Source organism: Dendropsophus ebraccatus, chromosome 2, assembly GCF_027789765.1.
Source record: "Dendropsophus ebraccatus isolate aDenEbr1 chromosome 2, aDenEbr1.pat, whole genome shotgun sequence".
In the NCBI taxonomy this organism is placed as follows: Eukaryota; Metazoa; Chordata; class Amphibia; order Anura; family Hylidae; genus Dendropsophus; species Dendropsophus ebraccatus.
This window is the reverse complement of record NC_091455.1, coordinates 62,738,690-62,762,717: the sequence shown is the minus strand read 5'-3', so window position 1 is coordinate 62,762,717 and position 24,028 is coordinate 62,738,690. Positions and strand designations below refer to the sequence as shown.

The window sequence follows — 24,028 nt, the reverse complement described above, 5'->3', positions numbered from 1 at the left end:
GGACTAATGACAGGGTCATCTAGCTATTATTAATTCCAGATCAGACAGAAGCCGCCATGTTTTCTCTCCATGAACAATCCCTGATATGCTGCTAGCACCAAGGTAGTCACCAAGGTCCCTTGTAAACAGAGAGTAAAACTTCTCAGGCTGCTATAGAAAGCGCAGAGCCCCCTCCGGTTTCTGACACACCTAATGACTACGACATGGTGACATCAGTCAGAGGGCGGGAAGCATCACCTGGAGCCCAGCACGGAGCTGTGGGAGCTAGGCCGTCCCCTCCTGGTCAGCACTGTCCCTCCTCCTCTGTGCTCCGTGTCCCCCTCCCCCAGACACTACACCTTTCCTCCCCTCTCCCACAGGGCTCCATTTTGCGGTGTGCCCGGCTGCTCTCTGCACCTGTACCTGCAGCGCGGCACTCACCTTCCTTACTGGGACTGAGGATGAAGCGGAGCCCGGCTGCTGGGGGCGTCTGGCTGCTGCTACTGCAGCTACTGGTGAGTGACCACCCGGAGCTGGGGGCTCTGAGGACTGTGTAACCGGGGAGACCACACCCTGTCACCGGCCAGGTAGCCCGGGACTCTCGCAGCATGGGGAGAGTGGTAGGACAGCAGCTGCTAGATCCCAGCCCTGTGCCGACTACTTCTTAGGACTTGGCCCCTGTGTTGTACTTTGTTACAGAGGGGTAGAGTTATACAATGTGGTGAGTAACTGCCCTGGTCATAGGGATCATGTTACCTGCTGCTGTGCACTGTAGTGTTGTAGAATGGCATGGACACCATCTTATTGGGTGTAATTCCTGGTCCTGAGTGAGGCACCTAGATATACTGCTAGGACTGGAACACAACAGTATATACTTGTGTGTTCCCTAAACTTCTCCTATGTAGATACAGGTGCCCTCAGTATATGGTTTTCTTAGTAGCCATGATGACCTTCTTACCCTATGTATATGGCTAGTGGGAATGGAAAGTTGGTCTCCGGCTTCGCTGTAGGTCAGTGCTGTGACCATTGATAGAGTTTTGTCATTAATCAGTCTTGTATCCTGTGAAAAAATGTGAGGAATGCTGGGAAACAAAGGCCTGGAGAAGGGATGCTACTTTGTATACATCTCCTTCACTAAGCCTCTGTATTTTATGGCTCTTCAGCTATTCCTCTGTATCATTGTTTAGTTATTCATATATTTTTATTTACTGATTTTTTTTTTTTTTCTGTTTGTTTTTTGTTATTGTTTTGTTTATATCGAAGCTGTGGAAAGTGGAGTCAAACAATGTTTGAACCAGTTAATTGCTCAAAAGTTTTCACACAGGATTATAAAACGCCCGCCTGCGGCTCCAGTACACGCTGCCAACTGCTTTCTTTTTTTTTTTTTTTTTTTAAGGGATGGTTGTTTTGTTACTTGTCTTTGTGACTATTCCCATTGAGAAGTTGATTTGCTCATAAAAACAACTTTTATTGCTTTAAAGGGCAACTCTGGCGAAAAATTATTTCTTTCAAATCAACTGGTGCTAGAGATTTGTTATTTACTCCCATTAAAAAATCTCAACTCTTCCAGTACTTATAAGTTGCTGTATGTCCTGTTATCTATTACAGCAGCTGATAAGTACTGGTAAGACTTAAGGTTTTTTTTTTTGTTTTTTTTTATATAGGTAAATTTCAAGTTTCTGACACCAGTTGATTTGAATGAAAAAAAACAAATTGCTAGAGAATTCCCCCCCCCCTGCTATCGTTGCCCATTAAAAGGATGTTCTAGGTTAAAGCTAGGTCTGCATAGTGACTTTAATTGCTCAAAGGTCACACCTAATGTTAGTAAAATCCTTGATGTTTTTTTTTTTTTGACAGGTCGCAAGATTCACGCGACTTTGCTACCATAGACTTAAATGCAATTCGCATGCAACTGTGACTTGGCTATTTTGTTAGCAGCCTAGTCACAACTGTAATAAAGTTGCGTAAATGCAAGTCACGCAAAATATTTTGGTTGCCTGACTTGGATGAGACTTGTCCGGCAATCAGAGTTGTTGTGTAGGCCCAACCTAATAGTCATTATATATTGTAAAAACATATTTGCTGTCACTGTTAGCTTCTCCCACCATATACCTAGAATTGCATTGTCCTCTCCCATAGCCAATCAGAGGCATCGGTGGTCTGACTGACTGCACCAGATTATCAGTACATCATTGCTATAGACAAGTAAACATAGCCCAGCTGGGTCAACTGGGATGGCAGTGCTGGGTGTGGATCATACTGGTAGATATAGCTTCTTTTCATATTTTACCACAGTGCCCAGCAGCAGGCACATTTTTTGATTAGCTTCTTATAGTGATATCAGCGCGGCATGCTATACTGATATGGTATCACATAGGAGAATAAAAATAGACGCAGCTTGGGAGCTGAGCAGAAACAGCACAGGGGTGGGGAGATGTTTGAAAGGTTAGTATATTGGGACATTTATTATTTTAACATGTTAAGCTGAAATTTTGTTTCCCAGAAAAGCTCTGTAAAGAAGAAGTCTGGCAAAATGTTTTATTAAAGTATTGTATTGCCCCCCAAAAGTTATACAAATTACCAATATACACTTATTACAGGAAATGCTTATAAAGTGCTTTTTTCCCCTGCACTTACTACTGCATCAAGGCTTCACTTCCTGGATAACATGGTGATGTCACGACCCGACTCCCAGAGCTGTGCGGGCTGTGGCTGCTGGAGAGGATGATGGCAGGGGGACACTGAGGGACACAGGACACTGGAGGGACACTGAGCATCTCTCTGCCATCATCCTCTCCAGCAGCCACAGCCGCACAGCTCTGGGAGTCGGGTCGTGACATCACCATGTTATCCAGGAAGTGAAGCCTTGATGCAGTAGTAAGTGCAGGGAAAAAAGCACTTTATGAGCATTTCCCCTTCTAAGTGTATATTGGTAATTTGTATAACTTGTGGGGGGCAATACAATACTTTAATAAAAAATTTTGCCAGACTTCTCTTTTAATGCACATTTCCATTACACTGTATTCACACATGCAGTTTTTGGTGCAGTTCCATTACCAGTCATAAGTAGATCCAAAAGGATGAAAGCATAAAGAACAAACTGATGTTCCTTACTTTTTCTCAGTTTGTCTTAGCGACTTTGTACCCACAATCTGACCCCCCCAAACCACTTGTACCTTCGGATAGCTGCTTTTAATCCAAGATCTGTCCTGGGGTCCGTTTGGCAGGTGATGCAGTTATTGTCATAAAAACAACTTTTAATCCGGCAGCGCTGTGTCTAACGGCCAGGGCTTACATTTGTATATGCATTAGGCTGGCACACCCTCTCTGTCCTTCCTCTCCGCCCTCCTCATCATTAGGAAAGCTGTAGGCAGATTGCTTCCTATTCGTCAGCTGTGTGAGCCCGGCACATGGGCTGGATCGTTAATACACCTGTGCAAAGCTCAAACAGCAGTAAATGTTCCTCGATCATTCCTAATGATGAGGGTAGGGAGAAAGGAGGGAGAGGTGGTGCCAGCCTAATGCATATACAAATGTAAGCCCCGGCCATTAGACACAGGGCTGCAGGATTAAAAGTTGTTTTTAGGAGAAAAACTGCATCCCCTGCCAAACAGACCCCAGGACAGATCTTGGATTAAAAGCAGCTATCCCAAGGTACAAGTGATTTGGGGGGGACAGATTGTGGGTACAGAGTCGCTTTAAAGGGGTATTCTCATCTTAACTAACACAGTTAAACCTATAGGCTTCTCAGGTTTAAATCTGCAAGGATATTTTTCATTTGGCACACTTTCCTCCTCCTAATATGCTGCTCTTTTCCTCCCATTAATGACAGCACACTGTCTAGGTTACCAACCACCACTCTGGTAAAGTATATATGCATCTACATTATAGATAGATAAAATATATTCACCAGCCAGGACGCTGCTTTTAGAGCAGAGTGGTGGTTGGGAACCTACATACAACAAGCTGTCAACAAAGGGAGGGAAAGAGCAGCATATCAGGACGAGACAGGTTTGCTAATTGAATGTATTTGGAAACATATTTAACAAGACAAGATGAGAATCCCCCTTTAAGAGTACATTCACATGTATTGCATTTCCTGCGGATTTGGTGCTGTGTAAATCAATATAATTAAGTGACTGAAGACATCATTAAACATGTTGCGTGTCAATGTTCTATAAGAGTTGCAAAAATGTATAAATTCTGCCGTGGGGTGGAATCTGATGTGCCTTTTATAATTCAAAGCCAGAAGTGGATCCAACAAGAGACTGTTGTCCTTTTTCTGCTTGTGTATCCTCTTCTGTAGCTTTCTGTGAAAGACTACATTACAGGTAACATGCGATTCCAGCCCTAAAGGTCTTATTACATGGGCCGATTTTCTGCTCAATCAGGCAGATATTACCCTATACAATAAAGCCAGCGATCAGCAAACGCTTCTTCATTGGCTGATCACTTCTGACACATCAAAAAATCTGCCATTGACCGCACAGCTTCCTGTGTCACCTGTAATCCATGTTCCAAACTGCTGACACTATTAGAGGACTGTTAGATATGGGAGATCTCTAGTACGTTTCATATGTCCATCCAGTCAAAAAGGCTTTTCCAAGCTCCTGAATAGCTACAAGCCAGATCTCCTTCCTGCTTGGTTGACACCTGGAAGTTGGGTCCAATATGGGAAGAGGAGTAGGGAGGTGTTACATCATGCTGAACTTCAGGATTTTAGGAAAACCTCTGACTTTTTGTACTCCCTAATAAAAGAATGTTTCTACATTTTGGAAGCGCAGACAGATATATGAAAGGTGCAATGTGTCTCCTTGATTTAAATTGTGATTGACAGATTCCCTTTAAGCCGGGGGCCGATGACCAATCTTGCAATTATTATGCCGCCTTTTTGTCTATTACCAAGCATAGAAGTAGGAGATCAGCACTTGGTTACAGCATGGCTTAGGTCTTTAAAGGGAACCTGTCACCCCCTGTGCCGGGGTGACATGCTCCTGACCCCCCGTTAGAGCCCCCTATACTCACCTAATCCCGCCGGGTCCCGCTTCTGGATTCGGTCGGGTCCCGGAGATCTAAGCCGCTGCAGCCCGGCGCGCGCACTGAGAGATGAGTCCAACGCTCATAAAGAATGACGGAGCGCTGGACTCTCCTGTCATTCTCTATGGGTGTTGGACTCATCTCTCAGCGCGCGCCGGGCTGCAGCGGCTGAGATCTTCATCACCTGACCACCTCCAGAAGCGGGACCCGGCGGGATTAGGTGAGTATAGGGGCTCTAACGGGGGGTCGGGAGCCTGTCACCCCGGCACGGGGGGTGACAGGTTCCCTTTAAGGGGCCTTTAGGGGATTTTACACACGTCTTTTTGTGACAGATTTTATTTAATTTTTGAGCTAAAGCCAGAAGTGGATTTAGTAGGAATAGATAATACAGAGGAGGGATACTTCTCCTTCCTGCTGGATCCACTCTTGGCTCAAAAGTCCAATAACTGGAGTATATGCAAAAAAGAGTAGAAGGGTAAAGTCTTTTGCTCCTTTTAGAATAATTTCTGGCTTTCGCTCAAACGCCATTTCAGTGTAAAGACACTAGAAAACATTTTATTTTCCATTATAATTTGGCTTTTGAAGGCTCCACTAAGTTTTTGTTTAGATTATGTGTTTTTCTGTTGGAAAAAATCTGTGGATCTATCTGTGGCATAAACCTCAGATGAGGGTTTGGTGGCAGATTAAGATTTTTAGGCTGAGACAAATTTTGCCAGAAAAAAAGTCTGATAATAACATGAGAACTTGCTAAAAAGGGGTGTTGGGACATGTCTAATAAATGGTTAATAGTACAGACCCAAAAGGTGACTGGTAGCATGGCCTTCCATGGGGCTGATCTACCTCCAAACAATCCATGTTGGGGAGAAGGATAAAACAATTTCAGATTCACATTTTAAAAAATCTGCATTGTTTAAACAGCATTGTTCAAAATGTTTTTTAGCATGTGCGCATACCATACAGTTAGTAGTTTTCTAGAAGTTTTCGCTACTAGGTGATGCCTCCAGGGAAGGCCCATGAAGAATGTTACCACACCTTGTGACAGACACTCTTTACATCTGTTATTTACGATCCTCCACTACATTTGACCTAAAAGGTTTAACTATTTGTGTTCTGTGTTTTTGTACTTCTATAGTAAGACTTCAGTACTAAACTGTAAATAAAAATGTTCTTTAACATGGGGGATTTCCTGTTAAACAATGACTTGTTTCCAATTATTACCCAGTGGTCATTACAGTGAATGAGCTAATACCCTACAAAGCCGATGACTGTTTTGAGCAGACCTAAAAAAATCCTCATTCAGTAATGAAAGTGAATGGCCACACAAACGCTCCAGCAATTGCTCATGCAACTGTCCATTCCTGCCCACAGGGCCGTAAGTAGACTGTATGGCTTTAACTCAATAATAAAATGGCCATCAGCGCATGCACACATTAATTTTCAGCCGTTTTTCTAGTCAGTATTTCCATCCCTTAAAAACTGCTGTTTGAAAAAAATGGCTGATGTGGTGTTGGTGAGCCATAGCTGGGGAGGAAGATTTCACAGAGGTGACCACAAGCTGCAATAGTCTCTGGTTTAGCAAGACACTGACTCGTTATAATGTTATACAGAGTTCAGGAGACAAATCAAAGGTAAATTGTTTGGTGAGTCGCAGGCGCATCATGTTGGTCTGTCTGGTGAGGCAAGAAAAAAAAGTTTAATAAACCTTGGGCAATTATTGGCCGAACAGCAATTGCCCATCTATCAGCTGATCGCTGGGTTCATGAGGCCCTAAAAATCTTTGTTGGTTGGCCGCTTCTCTCACCTGGCAAAGGGATGTGCTTCCTAAGTGTGCCTTTACACAGAGAGATTTATCTGACAGATTTTTTAAGCCAAAGCCAGAAACAGACTATAAACAGAACAGGTCATAAAGGAAAGACTGAGATTTCTCCTCCTCTCAAATCCATTCCTGGCTTTGGCTTCAAAAATCTGTTAGATAAATCTCTTTGTAAAGGCACCCTAACAATGGTTGTTGATGCAGCCCTGGCTACACAATCATTGAGCCATGTAATGCTGCGTGCAAATTTGCGCAACAACGATCGAATTCGAACGATAATCGTACGTGTAAACGCAGCGAACGATCAAACGACGAGCGAGAAATCGTTTATTTTGATCTTTGAACATGTTCTCAAATGGTCGTTGATCGTTAGCAAAAAATTTGCAGATCGTTCCGTGTGAACAGTCATTCGCCGATTTAACCAATGTGTTAGATAGGCTTAAACGATCACAAAACGAATTTTCAGTAAGATATATCGTACCGTCTAAACGCTGATCGTTCTGAAAAAAAAAAAAACGTTACTCCAACATCGTTAACCATACGATCGGGCCAATTATCGTTTCGTGTAAACGCAGCATAAAAATCACTCATTTAGAAAGCCTATCTGAAATGCCTGGAAATCTCATAGAGAATAAATAGGGGACAAGAGACCTTTGTCAGGAACAGTGGTGGTCCCAGTGGTCAAGCCCACACATTAAGCTAGATACTCCCTATACTGTGGATAGGATATACCTTTTGATGTTGGAATAACCCCTTTACGTTGTCAATTAATTTATAAATATTCAGAAGGAATATCTTAGGAACGCCACAAAGCACAGTAGGGCTGGGTTTATACTGTGCATTTTTATTATGTTTTAACTTTCAACTTCTGTTCGAGTTCACCAATAAAAAAATTTAAAAAAAACATGTTAAAATAGAAAAAGTCAGAACACTCAGTGTGAACACACAGAAAACGTGATCCAAAATTGTTGTTTGATGGGAAATACTGAATTACCGAAAAGGTCAGGAGGGTAGACAGTTTCTCTTTAAATACCAGTGTAATACACCTGTTTCTGAAGGGCCCTTAAAGGAATATTATACATTGCAAGCTATAAGTCTTCCTAATCTGCTGAAAGCATGACTGCCATGTCCTACAATATCTCCTGCAACCTAATGGACATTAGAAGTACCGTAGCGGCATATGCACTATACAAGATGGTGTCAAACAACTGTCACTGATTGATATGGCTAACAATAGCAATGTTTGTTTTTTTTTTATTTTTTTTTTATTTTGTGCATTTAGACTAGGTGGTAGCTTGAAAACCATTAGAATCACTTGCTCAGCTGTCAGATGTTATATGTCCCTGGACTTTTCGGTCTGTCCATCATCACATTCGTGCTCTATTGTGTATAGCGGTAAACTTGGATGCGGGCGGGCACAGATGTGTCGGCATCCGAATTCAGCAACAGTTAAGGTCATCCGGCCGGTCCTGCAGTACCGGCTGGGATGATCTTCTCTGATACCGGTCGTTCCGTGACCCGGCCGGTTCATGGAACGGCCGGTGTCTTACGCCATGTGAACAGCCTATGTCTGTATCCACATTTTCCTGGACTCTCTAGGTTGGCAATAAACTTCTCCAGACACCGGGAGTCAAATGCTGACACTAGTCAGAGCACCATTGTTCCTGAGATTCCCAAAATTAGGAAACTTAACTTTGCAGACTTTCATGGCATATCCTGTAAATATTTCTTAAATGTCAGTGGTGGAGAAAGTCCCAATCTCATTGACCTGAGTGCTGTTGCCTTAGAAAAAAGAAAGTGTGATCTAACAAGTAACAAACGCGGTGCCTTCTCTCTGCTCCCCTCAAAGTGGCGTTTTGGCCTCCAGCTAAAGACTTCAGTGATGTGAAATGTCTGGTAGACCTGCTATCTGTAACAGAATAGGTAGAGATTGTCTGTATCAAATTTCTAAAGCCACAATAACACTTTTGTAGGCAATGCAAAAAAAAAACTAACTGCCTGGTAGCCGTCAACCCATGCAATTCCCTAACTTTTTTTTTTTATAACAGTGAAGTTAAAAATAAATGAATAAATAAAACATCTCTATGAAGAGGACATGATTACTGACAATACTGCGGAGTGATGACTACTACTGCTTAAAATGAGTAGCTGAATGGCACTGTAGGATTGTGCTGCGGTTTATCTCCAGGCTATGTGCCTGACAGAAACTATATTCCCACACAGTATTTTTCTTAGTAGTTTGGTCAGTATTTTGCAGCCAAAACCTGTAATGGTTCTTAATAATTTTCTTATTTGTGTATCTTATAAACACACCTAAAAAAGTGTAACTTAGGTTGTAGTAAGGAATCTACTTTACACAACCTGAATAGAAGACAGATATTGTGTTTAGTTTCTATACACTGTACCATGTGGCGCCAGTGACTATGATTAGTGAGAGATCTCCTAGTCTGTTTACTCTCTTCAATTACAGATTATATAGGACCCATTCTGTTCTATGGGCCAATGCACACTTCCATGGTCCGTGCATTTGCCTGCACCCTGGACTGCAAAAAGTTTAGTCCAGGCTTCCACATTCACAAATCGGGAGCACAATAGAACTATAGACGCTCTCTGGACTGCCCATGCCAACGGATCAGTGGTTTTGTTGTCAGCAAATCCACTACGACAGTATGTATTCGTCCTGCTTGGAGGCCATAGGCAGACACATGTCGTGGCGACACTGGTAAAACGTTTTTACAATTTCACACCTTCAGAGGCTCCAAGCAACTGCCTCATTTCTCACACTGGAATAAAGACTATAGTTCTGCTATATTGGAACAGCTCATTGTACAGTCGCAAGCTCTCCTTAGAGCAAGGTTACGGTTAGGCGGGCTAACGAAAAAAAAAATCCTGCACCCAGTTTGGAGGACTTCAAGACATATTCTCACAATATAGAAAATAACCCTCAGTCTAGTCGGCAGCAGCATGCAAAATTGGTGGTTCTCCGCTGCTAATGTCAGATAATGTATCCAGGACTGCTAGTGTATAACATATGTATAGCCTAAAGGCAAAACAGAGCCATTTATTCCAAGTGACAGGTCAATTTACAATAAAGTTGATTCTACCATATATACATATTCTAGATTACATAGGCTTTATAGGAGGTGTTTATTATAAGTTGTGTGAAGAATAATTATGAAAAAGGCCAAATCCCCGTTGAACATTTCCACTTGGCTATAATAAGTCCACAATATCCAATATGAAATAAACATAGCAAAAGTTCCCTCACTCCTGACAAGGATTTAGCCCATTCATTGGGGCTCATCTGCATCCGGATGATTTTGCATGTTTTTGTTTTTATGTACTTCACATGGGTAAGGGCCCTATTCCACCGGATGATTATCGTTCAGATTACCATTAAATCGTTCAAATCTAAACAATAATCGTCCGGTGGAATAGGGCCCTAGTCTATGCCTTCATTTTATATCTGTGATACTGGTGTTTCCTACAAACTAGATGAGTGAGGATCCTGTAACTTGACCCAACAACCCATACCCCAATACTCTGTCCTTTATCTGCTAATCAGGAGTGGGCGTGCTATTAGCAAGTGAGATTCTATATACATACACACAATAAAAGCTGCATTGTGCACAGCGCATTTGATTGATGTCCTTTAGATTAGTGGAAATATATGTTTTGCTATAAATGCTTTGGTCTAAAGAAGAATGTACAAGTTTGCCTCTGGGTTGGGAGGGACAGTAGAAAGAAAAGGAATTTTGCCACAGCTAATGCTAAGCTGAAAAGTGAGTCTGTCTAAAAATGACGTATAACTGAAATTGTGGGTGGCTGTGTTATATAACGCAGGTTCTGTGCTCTGCCTGATGTTCAACGTGACCTTTTAGTAAAAGTGGTGAATTGCTATTTATTACATCCACTAACCTCTGTCATTGCCAGCATGTTATAGAAGTGGCTGGGGCATCACCTGAATAGAGGACCAATCTGACACGTACACACTATATACATTATAGAAAATTAACAAGCCCCGCTCCTCTCCAAAAAAAAAAAAAAAAGGCTAAGGCTAACAAAGCTATATCATAGGGAAACATAACACAGGTGTACGTACTGTATAATGAAGTCAGGGAAATCCACCCGCAGCTTTCCTTGAATACATTAGAACATACTTTGAATATAAATCTACACATAAGAGATAAGTAAAGCATGCATATATTATATATTCCAAATTACTATAGCACTATGGTTAACAGGATAAACATATTTTGTTATAGTGATTTTTATATGGTTTTGTTAGAATTCTCTATTGCGCATGTCTGTCCTTCTTTCAAGGTCAAATCTTAAACAAAGTCCATTATGCCATCTAAGCAGTTCACAGTTACTATTTGATTAACTCGTGATCGTACTGCAAGCTTTTACTATTATTGGTAACCTAATAGATAATTATTATAAGTTCACTACTATGCCAGGGAACATGGCCTCCAAATTCAGCACTGGATCTAGACATCCTTTTTACACAGAACTTGACAGGCCTGTCTTTAGAGTAACCTTACACCTTTGAGTCTGTAGGTGAAGAAACAAAGTTACCTCTTGGTGTGTTAATTGTACCGCAGCTATGTTTTTTATATATATATATATATTTTAGTATCCCAACGTGAACTTTTTTTTTTTTGTGTGTGTCAAAACCGTGCAATCAGCCAAGTTATAAGGCCGGGTTTACATTCATCTGGTGATTCGGTGTTGTTTCCCTCCGGCACAGTAGAAAAGTGCCAAAGGGTAACACATCTTTAAACTCATCCTTATCATTTCAAGGGGACGGTTTTAAGCATCCGGTTTGCTAATAGTGCTGTTGGATTGCCAAACACCCCATACATCAGAATGTGTTCTGCCTTATGGCCTACCTGTTGATAGAAAGCCGCATGACAGCTTTTCACTTTCTGAAACGGATGCAATTGATAAATGTAAACCCGGCCTTAGTGTTTTCTCAGTCTCTGGCTTATTGTTAGGCATATTACATAGTGTGTAATAGGGCCCTAAGAGTACAAAGAAGCTTGGCTAATATTCCGTAACATTGAGCTTATGTTTGGCATGCATGGCCTATATTTAAACACACACATTCAGCAATGTATTGTGGCATATTCAGAGAAATTCAATGACCCCCATTAAAACGGATTGTGTTTTAGAAAGCTTGCCTCCCCTTATACTATCTACATGTCTTGATAACGCATGGTATATATTTGACAAAGTCTACTACACTATTCCATAAAGCAAATAAATGAAAAGCTCAAAGTATCCTATGTTCATTCTAGCCTCCGACAATAAATAGGGGTCTATGGATATGTTTATTTTAAACACCCGGAGCTTTCACAGCCAGAAAGTGACCTTCTGACGCTCAGGTCACTGTTCATTTTTGGAGAATGCACTTAGGTTTCGTAGCCTCTCCCCTTGCCGCTGCAGCAATGGATTGCCACTCTGGGATTTCCTGCACAACTGACATAATGGCCCAGTTGATCTGCCCACTCAGGAAGTCAGTGACTGGGGCAGACCCCCGCTGCAGTCACTGATTGGCTGAACGGGCAGACCATCAGTTGGGACAGGCATTGTGGTGGGGGCCCCAGAGCTTGGGAACCGGCACTTTACGGGTAGGAGGAGAGGTAAGTATTGATTGCTTATTACATTCTCCCCTGACCCTGCCAGCTGTGAAATTTTTCAAATCGCTGGACTTCTCCTTTAACAATATATAAGAATATTAACAATTCCATTACTGTTCTTGCATAACCATTTAAAGGAAACCGAGTCATTGCGAGTCGGCCCCTGAAGGCTTTTTCTCACCTGCCAGTACTGATTGACAGATCTCTATTTGGGTATAGGGAGAGATCTATCAATCAAGGCCGGTAGGGCAAGCAGAAGCCTCTAAAGACTGTCCCAGTACTTCAAACAGCACGAAAGCGATGATATTTCTTTTCTGTTGAAATTAAAGGGGTTTGGATGAGGTTTTGTGGGAAACTGGAGACGCGTAGTGCTAATTCTGGAATAAAGAGGCCATGGAACCTCTCTAGTGACAAAATCATTCTACCCTCCCAGTAGAAGGTTGGTGATGGTAAGCAGCACCCTTGTTCACTTTGATTGCTCTGTTTATCTGTTATGGCATCTGCTCTGCTGTGTGACCCAGAATTTGCCAGAAGATGCATAGACAATAGGAAAATCACACTGTGAATGGGCTAGTCACACTGGCATGTAGCATGCACTATAAGTAGCACCGTATCATGGTAAAATAATTGCCAGGTAAGCACAGCCATTTGCCTTCACCGTCCTTATGCTGTGAGGATAAAATGACATTTCCTGGCAGCAGCCTATCTCCCCAATAATAAAAGGATGGAGCAGCTCTATTCTCTTTCCCCCTGACATCATCTGCTGGTTTCGGAGTCAGGAGGTCCCATACACTTTAGATGGTGATTTCCCATTGTAATAATAAAGGTCAAAACATGTGACTTTGCAATTTTTGATACCCAAATAAGGCTAAAATGTGTGATGATTTGAAAGCAAAGCAGAAGCTGCAGTAGGAAATAGATCTTGCCAGTAAAGTAGATGCCCGGTTTGTTTATAGGCGTCTCTAGGAACTGATCTATAGCCTTGCTGTCTGACGTTATTCTCCAGGCCTGGAAGCTCTTACCCTACTCTCCTTTTACTTCTACAATTCTTTCACTAGACCTGTGATTTGCTTTGAGGAAGGGGATATGGTTACTACTCATGTGAAATCCAAGTGACATGAAACAGGTTTATACAGGCCTTTTGGAAGAGAACAGGCTGATCAGCTTCCAGGTTAATCATGTGAAAACCTTGTGTGAAGAGCGGGCGTTCCAGCAGTCAGTGCGACTCTTCTGGTATAAGGGGATATTCAGATGTATCCATAATGTAGGGCTTACTATACACGGTCTATACGTCCTATTCAATGCTCATTGATTTAGACACAAGATGATAAAAAAAATAAAAGAAAATGAAAACCCTACAGTAAGCAACTATTCCTGCCAAGTGTAAGTTAAGTAAAGATTGAACAAAGCACCGTACACACCCACACAACCTAGCGAGAAATAAAAGTGAGGGAGTGTGCAGAGCTCAGCATGCAGTGGGATTCCAGACGCCTGATCGCATGGGAAAAGTTCTGTACAAAGTCTGCAACCAAGAAGGGAGGGTTGTGTAGCAACAATAGCGATAAGAGATGGAACTGCTATCTTGTCTCCTGAACTTCTGCTCTCTCACTAGCCCTAGCAGTTTCAGGCTGGGTTCACACTACGTATATTTCAGTCAGTATTGCAACCAAAACCAGGAGTGGATTAAAAACACAGAAAGGATCTGTTCACACAATGGTGAAATTGAGTGGATGGCCGCCATATAACAGTAAATAACAGCCATTATTTCAATACAAAAGCTGTTGTTTTAAACTAACAGCAAATATTTGCCATTAAATGGCAGCCATCCACTCAATTTCAACATTGTGTGAACAGTGCCTTTCTGTGTTTTTAATCCACTCCTGGTTTTGGTTGCAATTTGAGGACCACAATACTGACTGAAATATACATAGTGTGAACCCAGCCTCAAGCTGTAAATTTGCTTCCTAGTGATATCCCAGATGGCTCTGTTTGCTGTATTATGTCATAAACTGTGTGTGGGGGAGGGGGGGGGGCGGACGGACTTAAAGGCGTTTACTCAGTACTCAGGAAGACCATGTCAAAAAGTTCACTGGATCCTTTTACCCTACAAACAAATAATAAAAAAATAATAGTTAAATTGGTTGTCAGACAATGAAACTCATTTTAACTTTCTAATAACGACTATTAGTAAATTTATTTCACTAATCTTAAGTGAATCTTTTTTGCTCTCCTTCTGCTGGACACTAACTGGGAATACAGCTAACTTTATTTCCCTCCCACAACGTGGGAGGTTCCTGTGGATGTAGTTGGTGGGTTATAGTCATGCAGGTGAAGTGGAAGGAAGTTGGCTGAGTTTTGAGCTAGACTGTACAACAGGCAGTACACTAGTCAGGAAATTGGGTAATTAAAAGAAAAGAGCAGACAGTTTGCCTGAAGCCATGAAAGACCACAGAAAGATAGTAAATTATTTTATTTATGAATGTGTCTTAATTTATTAGATAGTAAAGAAATATTTCATTGTCAGAAATCCAAGGCTTTATACATATTAAAGTAAATCTGTCAGCTTCAATTCACATATTAAACTGCTGACACTGTTAAATAGCTGTTTGGTCAGACAAATGGTGCCTTTCATATATTCTCATGCACAGTGTCAGAGAGGTTTTCCCAAGCTCCTGATCTGCAAGCTGAAAATTCTCCCCACACCCCCTCCCATTCTTGTCTCTGCTTTGATTGACAGTCAGCTGAAAGTGGAGTCCCAAGTAGGGTCAAATATGGTGGGGGTGAAATATACCTATTTCACTGCCTTGTTTTACTTTGACTTTGTGTGAACATTGCCTAATACTAACACTGTTTTTCTTCTCTTTGCAGATCATTATCGGTTGTGGGCATTGCCTCCATTTAGAGGTAAGCAACCAACTTTGGAACTCTTTAAACAATCCAGGTGTTTTGAAACTTTTTGGGTACTGTCTTCCAGAAATAGGAACTTTTTTATGTGGCAGCAACCCATACTCATACATATATATCCATACTCACATGGTTCTGCATGTTGTATCCCAATGACAAGAGTATTAGAGCACTGTGAGTAAGCAGTTTACTCATAATATGTGATAGACTGCATCAAAGGGGAACCTGGAAATAATATGACGCCTTTAAAATGAATTATGTAAAGTATGAGTGCATTTTCCAAAGGCAGCAAATAGGCCTTTTGTGCACCCTTTGTAGTATCATTTGCTGTTGGCGCCCTCTGCTGTCTGATTATGTAGTTCTTTTTGAGCTTACAGAATCTTTTCAAGGATTTTAATAATCAATTGTTTTATGTGTACTTTGTAAGAGTCATCTTAATTAAATGACAAAACGCACAGCCATGTTGTCTGCATGACTTTACATGAGATCCTTTGCTCTATTAAAGATTGGAAAGAGAAACAGAAGAGCCGGTAACAAAAATGTACAACTCTTGAGGCAGAAACGAGAGTGGATCATCCCACCCATCCCGATATATGAGGAGCAGGACAATTCTTTTAAGAATCCTATCGCAAAAGTAAGTGCTTATACAGTGGAAGAAATAAATTATTATTATTATCGTTATTTATTATTATTATTTATTTTCATATACATTTGATTGGAGCTAAAGAAATGTCTGGGTTAGTTTCTGATATATCCCTTGCTATGCCATGCTGCCAACTCATTTGTTTCCCATGTTCTCCTTCCCAGATACAATCAGACGTTAAACTGGACAAAAGTCGTAGAATTCGCTATAAGATTATTGGTCCGGGAGTTACAGAACCTCCACTAGGTATATTTATTATAAATGAAAATACTGGCGACCTAAACATAACCGGAATCGTGGACAGAGAAGAAATCCCAGTGTTCTTTGTAAGTTGGGCACCACCCAGCCAGGACTTCTTATAACTAATATACTAATTGCTTATTGTTGTATTTTATGCTATTTGCTATTCATTTAAAGCTAAACCTTCCTTTATATTGGGGAGCTGCAATGTAAGTAGTTACCTAAGTATAATGGGTTATGTTTAGTTGAGAACTGTTGACAGTTCATTTCTCTAATATACAAGCTAAGGCGGGAAGTTGTGTAAAGCTGGTCGTGTCATCTTGAAATTGTCTGAATTGTTTCAGTTGAGAGGCTACGCTCTAGACCAAAACAATGTGGACGTTGAGCCGCCCATAGACATCAGAGTGAAAGTTATTGACATCAACGACAACAACCCAGTTTTTTCAGATGACATTTTCTTTGCGTCAGTGGAAGAATTGAGTTCTGCAAGTAAGTCTATCTCTTCGTACACCTATTACTTGTCCGTTAATATTTCATCAGCTATAAGGGAGTACTTACCATCTCAGAAAATACTTATTTCTGGTCATATATGCTAATATCTTTTTTTTTTGTTTTTTTTTTTGTTTTTTTTTTGGGGGGGGGGGATCGTAGAAATACATTTAGCTTTTAGGTTTGCCAATGAACTTATTTTTGCCTAATTTTTAGGTCAACAGGGTATGTAGACTGCCGTAAGCACTTTTAAATTGGGTTTTCTCCTTGGTTTCTGTGTGGTATTACAGTTCACTTCAAAGGAACAGAACTGCAATACCGCACACGAACTGAGGACAGTAGAGGTGCTGTTTCTTTAAGAAAGCAGCCATGATTTTCTACTCTTGGACAAACCCCCTCTGAATATTAAAGGTGCCTTGGTGCTTGTATGAGTGCTGCAGCCTCTACTTTGTTTATAAGACACAGTTCTGTACCTTTAGTATATAGAATAACAGAAACAATAGTCTACAGGCTTGCGTACCCGGATACTATATGTAATCACTGATAGGTAACCCAATAAGATATACATAAAACGTAGCGTTTAATATAAGCTATATAAAATCATCAAAAATACAAAACAACTGTGTTCCCCTCCAATACATGTGATAGAATAAATAGAAAAAGCTTTAATTATATACATATGGCCATATGCCAACATCACACACAAACAAGGTAGTAGGCAGTGAGAGAAACGGTAGCAAATTGGCAATCTTACCACCTCAGATGGCAACAGACATGACGATGTTCAGTATAAATCGCACTGGAACAGGGTGTCACGTATCAGAACGGTTAAGGAGGTCCTGTCCCTATTCATGCACCTAAGCATGGTGCACCAGTCTAGCCCTACTTGCTCAGGGAACTATTGGGTTAAACCCCCTAATAAGCGACGACCCCCTATAGCTTATATTAAACACTACATTTTATATTTATCTTATTGCTCTACACTTAGTATCAGCTATATTATTAGTATTAGCTATAATGGTATTGCTGTAAATGGGACAAGCTGCAATACCAGGTATAGCCATTAATGCTACTAAAGAGTATATACACCTATATTTATAGTGAAAAAGTTATAACTGAGATGAAAATAAACATTTATATTAGTACTAATCCTGCCATAATCTGCAATAAGTATATTTTTTATTTCCTTTAGACAGTCTTGTTTTTGTCCTAAATGCAAGTGACGCAGATGAACCCGATACCATCAATACAAAACTTGCCTACAGAATTTTGTCTCAAGAACCAGAAGGATCTGAATTTGTGGTATACAAGAATGGTGAAATTCGCACAACTGTGGCTACACTTGATAGAGAGGTAAGTTACTTGAGTGGTTTTTTACAGATAAGAGTCGAATACTGAAAAATGTTCCTTATTTATTTTATTTTTTTTGCTTTATAATTTGTAATTTTTTTAAATTTTATTTTAGTACTTCATTATGGTTGGGGGTGGGGGGCTGGGCGCCATGTTTTCTAAAGTGCTTTTAACAGCATTTAGGAATATGCTTTACAGCAAAGACCCATGGACATACACACAGTTGACTGGAAGGGACCCTATTCATTTATGTGGGAGAGTTTTCAAGGCATGGTCTTTGACCTGTGCAGAGATCATTGAGTAGAAAGGGGGAGGCTAAACTCTGAGTATAAGGGGCCATATACACAGAAAGATCATCTGTCAGATTATCTGCCAAAGATTTGAAGCCAAAGCCAGGAATGGATTTGAAAAGAGAAAGCTTTCCTTTATGACCTGATCCCTGTTTGTTTCTGGCTTTGGCTTCAAATCTTTGGCAGATAATCTGTCAGATAATATTTCTGTGTAAATGGACCCTAACTTGTGAATGACCTGATCCCATCTTATCTTAGACTCATGTCTGTGGATAAGCAGGGCACTGCTGGACAGTGAGCTGTACAGAACAGAAAGTGCCTTATAAATGGGTCGAGTGGCCAGATTGAAAACTGCAAGGTTTTGGTAAAGAAAAGTTGGAAAATATAAATAGTAACATGGACATTAATTAAAAAATTCTGTAAGCCTATGTTTAACATAAGAAATGTTTAAACTATAGGTAATTTTCTGATGATACATTCCCTTTATTGTCATTTCATCACACTTCTGACATGTCAGAAGTTTACATCAGTGGGGTCTGGGTGCTGAGAGCCCCCATTGACTCCTAGAATAAATGAGCGGAAGTGTAGGGCTGCATACGCTGTACCCATTCACAGTGGCAGTCTTTGGCACCAAGCAAACCCAAGCGATCGCTTGGGGCCCCCAACATCCAAGGGGGCCCCCACGGCCCGCTCTTGTGCTTAAGACCGCTGGACAGGGCCACTGCCCCGCTCGCTGCTGCGATTTGAAATGTAACTATGAGCACTCGCAATGAGCGCTCATAGTTACATACAGCAGTAGCACTGACAGGGTGGGAGCCGTTGGCTCCCTTCCTGTCAGTCACTCTTGTGGCCGCAGAAAGTGTTTTCCCTGTGGTCACAAGTGGCCGCTTTGTCCTTGTGGTGCTGGCGCTCCATTGACATCACTGGAGAATCGGCGCCAGGACAAGGGGAGTGCGGCCTCTTGTGATTGCAGGGAAAACCCTTCTTGCGGCCACAAGAGTTAAGAGAAGAGGATACGCCCGGACCCAGGTGACTGTTTTATCGTGCTATGGGAGGGGGAGCACACAGGGGTCTGTTTAACTGGGGGAGCGCACAGCAGGGGTCTATATAAACGGGGGGATCACACAGGGAGGGTCTATATAAATCGGGGGAGCACACGGGGGGCTATATACTACTGGGGGCAGCACACAAGAGGTATTTACTACTGGGGCAGCACACAGCGTTCTATTGTGGAGGGCATGTCGAGGGGGGGGGGCCCAGACAGAAATGCCAAGACCGCCCCTGCCCATTCATCTCCACTTTGCGCACCTTGGGTAGGTAAAGCAAGTGGTATACTTGCAGGGGGTCTCATAAAACCATGCTTTTCCAACCCCTCAGTTTAGAGATCGTGGAGCTTCTCATTGATCAAAACTTCTGACATGTCAGAAATTTGGTAAAATGATAGGTACACATAAATGATTGTACACAAATACTTAGATTTTAGAGTATATTCACTCATAAGAAGTTTTTGCATCATACTGTATCTGCTGCACATGAATGTAACCAAGAGGCAAGGAGTACAGTGTGTCCTCGCTTACAATCAGATTATTAAGGGTTTTATTATGGTAGTCTAAAGGGGTATTTAAAAGCTCCAAGGCATGATTATGCAGTAGGCAACACAAGATTGTATCACTGTTAGAGGGATGCGACATCCTCATGAATGCTAAATATTACTATTTTTGTATGGATAAGATGAATACCAATTGGCATTGACAACTGGTAAAATATTGGTGAGAATTTTCTTTTATGGTGGTAATAGTCTGTGATCCGTTTTTGTTTCCATTTAGAAACAAACCAGCTACAGCCTGGTGGTTGAAGTGAGAGATCGAGATGGAGATCTTGACCAAGGCAGAGCCGAAACAGCTACTGTTAAAATTAGAATAAAGGATGTGAATGATCATATTCCAGTACTTGAAAAGGAACAGGTATGCTGAGCAGAAGGACTGATTCAATGTGATCGCTTCGGAACAGAAGGAAACTTTTACATATAAGATTTAACAGGACTTAAAAGGGTCATTGAGTTTTCCAAAAACAGTCCTTATGTGTTTTCCCCTGACTTTTTGCCGCTTGGTGAAGATGAACTTGTAATGTAATCTCACTTATGGCATTGCCTTGGGCCACATACACAAAGAATGGGGGGAGGAACTACATGCTACTCCCTGCTAGTTCTAGCAGTCGTGGCGGTCTGAACACCCAGAACCTGACCAATCAAAACTTTTGTCGTGTCATAGCCAAATAGGTGTAGAGTTACAGGCCACCCCAATTAAAGAATATGCTGTACATGCATTACAATAAATTGTAACAAAGCAAAAATTAGAGACCCTGTCATTTACAAAAACTTTTAACACATCAGAGACATGTCAAAAGTTTGGGTCTATTGCAGTCCAGGGCTATGTTCAAACAGTCTTTTTTTTTTCCTTTTTTTTAATGCCATTTGATGGCCGTCTTTTAGGACAGCAATCTGTGATTGTATAAAACAAAAACGCCCATCATTCTGAAATCGCAATGGTCAAAAAAACACTTTGTAAAAACATAGTCTAGGTATTAAGAACCAACTGTTTAATAGAGCTGGAAGAGGGGCCTCATTTCCTGGATCACAACCTTTTTGCCTTTGTTGACTTTTTTGCTGTTTGTGTTTTTGTTTTTTTTCTATAAAATTTTGTTTGTTTGTTTGTTTTTTTTATTTAAATATTGCTATATTATTTCATGGTCTATCTAATCTCCATTTTAGTATTCTGGAGATGTTGAAGAAAATGTTGCCAATGTTGAAATATTACGTATGAAGGTGTTTGATGATGATGAAGAATTCACCGATAACTGGCTTGCTAACTTTACTATATTGTCGGGCAATGAAGGCAACTTCTTTGAAATCATAACAGACACTCAAACCAATGAAGGAATTCTGATGTTGGTGAAGGTAATATGAACTAACTGAGCACATAGCAAAACTGTTCTTGGTTATGTAGATTCCCCATATGCACACTAGTTAGCTTAAATTGCTCATTTTGGTGCAAATAATCAGGCAGATCAGGGCTACTAAAGATGGGCAAATGATTACTGTAGTCTTCCATTTTACTGTCTTGCTATTGTCTATGCACAAGTCTATTAAAGTTAATGGGTCACCTGATATGTAAGCATACCTTTTTGCTGATATTTTGGCATATACCAGGCCAGCAACATACAGCCCAAACTGTGTGAATGCCTTACGTCATATGATGCAATGCAGCAGGTCTCGTTCACTTTTATGACCCCAACATCTTCCAGATATGAAAGTGAATGGAGCCTGCTGCAGTTTGCCATGGTATATGTCAGCATCCCTTCTTTGGATGTCGTCATACCTCTCTGATGTATTGCGTTAATGCAAGGTGGACCTAGCCTAACACTTCTCAACACTGGGCACTTGCTGCAAATATTTCAAGGCTAGGTTATCATCTATACTCCATGTTTCACCTACATGAAAAAATTAACTATGTAATAGAAATCTGTGCTGCCGCTAGTTTTAATTTGGGTCACAGAAACTCATTAATTATTGAAGAGTGCACAAAAACATGGGCATTCTTTTACAGAAACGGCACCTCTCCTGTCCTCAGTTTGTGTATGGTTTTGCAGCTGAGTTTCATTAAAGGGAATAGAGCTGAATTGTAATACCACACACAACCTGAGGACACGGGTGGTGCTGTCTCAGAAAGAAAGTAGCTGTTTTTTCTAATCCTGGATAACCGCTATAAATCTGTATGTTATATTTTGGTTTGGTTTGGGGTTTTTCTCATTTGTTTTTTTTTTTTAGCCTTTGGAAGGTAGAAAGATTGGTAACTGTGGTTATTTGCATTCTTTTAATACTGAAGTTAGTGACTCTGTACCCACAATCTGACCCCCCCCCCCCCCCAAAAAAAAACCACTTGTACCTTCGGATAGCTGCTTTTAATCCAAGATCTGTCCTGGGGTCCGTTCGGCAGGTGATGCAGTTATTGTCCTAAAAAAAAAAACTTTTAAACTTGCAGCCCTGTGCCCAACTGGAGTATCTGTGCCCTAACTTTCCACCACCTCTTTATCCCTCCTCCCACCCTCTTCACCATTAGGAATGCCACTGAAACATTTACTGCTGTTTGAACATTGCACAGCTGCTTAACGATCCAGCCCATTAGCCGTGCTAACACAGATGATTAATAGGAGGCAATCTTCCTGGAGCATTCCTAATGATGATGGGGAGGAGGGACTGAGAGGGTGTGCCAGCCTAATGCATACACAAGCTAGGCCACGCCCGTTGGGCACGTGCCTGCCAGTTTAAAAGTTGTTTTTTAGGACAATGACTGTATCACCTGCCGAACAGACCGCAGGACAGATTTTGGATTAAAAGCAGCTATCCGAAGGTACAAGTGGTTTCGGGGGGGTCAGATTGTGGGTGGAGAGTCGCTTTAACAAAAGAGTATGCCTACTTTGAAGAGTATCCCCTACTTTGATGCCATAGTACTATTCTAAGTTACCCCTGTAAAATGATATTCATATTTTCTTTTTTAGGAAGCTGATTATGAATTCATGCAGTCTGCTGAGCTGAGTGTCGTTGTTTCAAACCGAGCGGAATATCACAGCTCCATTAAGTATATAATGGGTGGAGCAGGTGGAATAGGAGGAGCAGGTGGAATAGGAGGAGCAGGTGGAATAGGAGGAGCAGGTGGAATAGGAGGAGCAGGTGGAGTCGGTGGAACAGGTGGAACAATAGGAGGCGCAGGAGGAGTGATAGCAGGTGGGGGGGGAGCAAAAGCTATTCCCATAAGAGTAAAGGTGAAGAATGTACGGGAGGGTCCTGTGTTCAAGCCCCGGAAGAAGATTCTTAATGTTCCTGAAGGAAAGAATGTAATAAATAAAGTCATTGGATCGTATAAAGCATATGATGGAGACTCTGGGAAAGTTGCTGACAATGTGAAGTAAGTGTTTTTATATTTTCAAGGAAAAAAAATCTTATTTCATGTTTCAATGCAAAATTGCACAATAAAATGTACTAAAAGAAGCTATTTAATCATTCCACGTTTTCAGCACAACTCTGCTTAGACAGAGCTGGATGGAAATCTAGGTGGTATTCCATCTAAATGCACAGATATAAGGGTGCCTTTACACTGAGAGATTTATCTGACAGATCCTTAAAGCCAAAACCAGGAACAGACTATAAACAGAGAACAGGTCATAAAGGAAACTCTGAGATTTCTCCTCTTTTCACATCCATTTCTGGCTTTGGCTTAAAAAATCTGTCAGATAAATCTGTCTGTGTAAAAGCACCTTTAGTGCTTGACACTAAAACAGGCCTATTCATACTGTAAAGAAACCGCTCCACAGCCCATAAGCTTTGTATGATGCCGACAATGCTTTGTATTTCCATGTGGCTTATTTCCATGTTCCTATTTTTTTAACAGGTATGCAAAAGAATATGATCCAGATAACTGGTTTATGATTGATTCAAGTACAGCTGATATTAAACTTATAAAAATACCTGATCGGGAGTCTATATATGTAGTCAACGGATCATACATAGCCAAAATCTTGGCTATTAGTGAAGGTAAGAGTCACTTCCCACACAACCCTCTCTCCATCTTTTCTCCTAAACATA

The 24,028-nt window shown here is 41.1% G+C and overlaps 1 protein-coding gene across 1 annotated transcript in view; it reads left to right on the top strand.

Moving 5' to 3' along the window:
- Positions 1–249: 249 nt before the first annotated feature.
- DSG2 (desmoglein 2) overlaps positions 250–24,028 on the top strand; it is a 34,471-nt gene continuing 10,692 nt past the window's right edge. The window contains exons 1-10 of the mRNA XM_069957668.1: positions 250–494; positions 15,340–15,375; positions 15,881–16,009; positions 16,183–16,344; positions 16,603–16,747; positions 17,940–18,100; positions 20,214–20,351; positions 21,158–21,343; positions 22,945–23,351; positions 23,835–23,977. Coding sequence (XP_069813769.1) covers positions 441–494; positions 15,340–15,375; positions 15,881–16,009; positions 16,183–16,344; positions 16,603–16,747; positions 17,940–18,100; positions 20,214–20,351; positions 21,158–21,343; positions 22,945–23,351; positions 23,835–23,977 — 1,561 coding nt within the window. The 5' untranslated portion in view covers positions 250–440. The remainder of the gene's footprint in view (positions 495–15,339; positions 15,376–15,880; positions 16,010–16,182; positions 16,345–16,602; positions 16,748–17,939; positions 18,101–20,213; positions 20,352–21,157; positions 21,344–22,944; positions 23,352–23,834; positions 23,978–24,028) is intronic.